We start from the raw sequence: 1,888 nt of genomic DNA on the forward strand, positions 1-1,888 counted from the left end.
CTTTATGCCTTTTCTAGAGGGCCCCAAGCTATTCTATAAGGCTTCAGATCTTGATGAAGAAGCAGAGGATTGGGAAAGCAGGCGCCAAATATTGCTTGAGGTATGTGGCTAAATATATTCTTGATATTTGGGCTAGAGCTGTTTCTCACTTTTGATCCAGGAACCTAGCAAACCAAAATCACAATGAAAGATTCATTCCATTTTCTCTCTTATCATTTTTTCTATAATATTCCTTTATCAGCATGCGTCCTAGTTCCACTTTTAAATCCAGCTGGTAAGAAAGCTGCATTTTGCCCTTATTGAGTCATTGTGAGGCATTGCTGGAAGAGGAGGAAACTGATTTTCTACCTGCATTTTCTTGCTATTCATTGTATTATGGTCCTGTTTAGATGTTAAAATCTGAAATGCTAATTAATTTTATAATACTGAATCTCTCATAACTATATTAAACTTTAAACATTTCCAGGATTGTCGGAAGAAACATAAGGATGCAAGAAGGAAAGTTAAAACTAAACATTAACTATAACAGTTCTGCTAAAGAAGAAAGATTCAGAATGTTGAATATACTTGGACTGAATCCTGGGATAATGGAAACCGTTGAGAAAACACATCTACGAATAGCTTGGAAGTATAAATTAGTGATGAAGAAACAACTTTGTGAAATCAGAATAGATTTGTAGTTCTGATGTCTCTAATGCTTACATTTCCATTATACAGTATGAACATATTTTTATTAAAATTCTAAATTATGATAGGCAATGATCTTCACAATTAGCATTTATACTTATTGCCTGTCTTTTATAATCCTCATGTCATTTTGAAAGACAACATTTAGGATTTCATATGCACATAGGTTCTTTGTCACAAAAAAAAGCAACATTTGATGGAGATTAATATAATTTGTTCTCTTATCTAGCCAAGGTTAGGTGTAAAACAAGCAAGGATCAATTGTAATGAAGTGCAAAAGTGACAAAAGGCAAGCAGTTTTTGTGTACAGAACTATATTTACCAAATATAGTCAGTTTAAATTGTACAAAAGTATGTTGTTATCTATGTTAATATAAGATTATTTTTGTACCTTGAAAGATTGAATCCAGGCCATTGGGAAAGGAGGAGTTGGAAAAATTAGATTCTTGGAAGTTCCTTTCATAAGCATTTTGTAGTGATACACATAATACATGCCTGGATGATTTTAATATAATAAAAAGTTAGATGATTGAAAAATAAAACTGCAAATTGCATTGTTTCTATTTGAAAATGGTATCCAAAGTATAGAATATGTAACTGATTGATCACTCTTATGGAATACAAATATTTCTGAATTTTAGTCTCTTTGTAGAATGTTGCTTTTGGATAGAGAATCATCAAGCATTGTAGGCTTCTTTTCCTCCAACTTGTAAGATAGATATAAATTGCCATATTCTTGCTTTTCACTACAGTAATGATGATATGTTTAAAGACTTCACTAAAAGAGCCATCTGAGGCACAGGAGAAGAAATATTGAAAGTAAAGAATATTTGAAGAAACTGACTTGAAGGCTAGAGACTGTGAACTGCTTAAACTGCTTAGAAAAGAATGGGTTTTCTATAAACTAGGAATCCAGGAATCAATCTTTAAGTTTAAAACATAGGATTAATAAATGCTATATTTTCAGAAACCAAAGCTTATTGTATGATCTTTGGTGGACTATTCATTGTTTTTCACCTTTTATTCTTAAGTTTTAATTTCTCTCTCTAGGCGCAATCAGTAATTGCTGCGAACTCCATGTAGGCATCAGGAAGGGCATTGGGCCAGTAAATACTCCAGCTCCACTTAGTCGCCCCGACTCCACTCCAATGCAAGGGATTACAAGGTGGTTAAAAGAAATTTTTTTTAAAATTTTTTAATC

The 1,888-nt window shown here is 32.5% G+C and overlaps 1 protein-coding gene across 1 annotated transcript in view; it reads left to right on the forward strand.

Annotated features, from left to right (window-relative positions):
* Window positions 1-1,653, forward strand: part of LOC107299462 (nucleolar protein 8) — an 8,247-nt gene extending 6,594 nt beyond the window's left edge. Inside the window, exons 7-8 of the mRNA XM_015828818.1 lie at window positions 18-100; window positions 467-1,653. Of these exons, the coding sequence (XP_015684304.1) occupies window positions 18-100; window positions 467-520 (137 nt within the window). The 3' untranslated portion in view covers window positions 521-1,653. The remainder of the gene's footprint in view (window positions 1-17; window positions 101-466) is intronic.
* The last annotated feature ends 235 nt before the right edge of the window (window positions 1,654-1,888 follow it).

The sequence above is a fragment of the Protobothrops mucrosquamatus genome, unplaced genomic scaffold (assembly GCF_001527695.2).
Source record: "Protobothrops mucrosquamatus isolate PMUCROS unplaced genomic scaffold, P.Mucros_1.0 scaffold4964, whole genome shotgun sequence".
In the NCBI taxonomy this organism is placed as follows: domain Eukaryota; kingdom Metazoa; phylum Chordata; class Lepidosauria; order Squamata; family Viperidae; genus Protobothrops; species Protobothrops mucrosquamatus.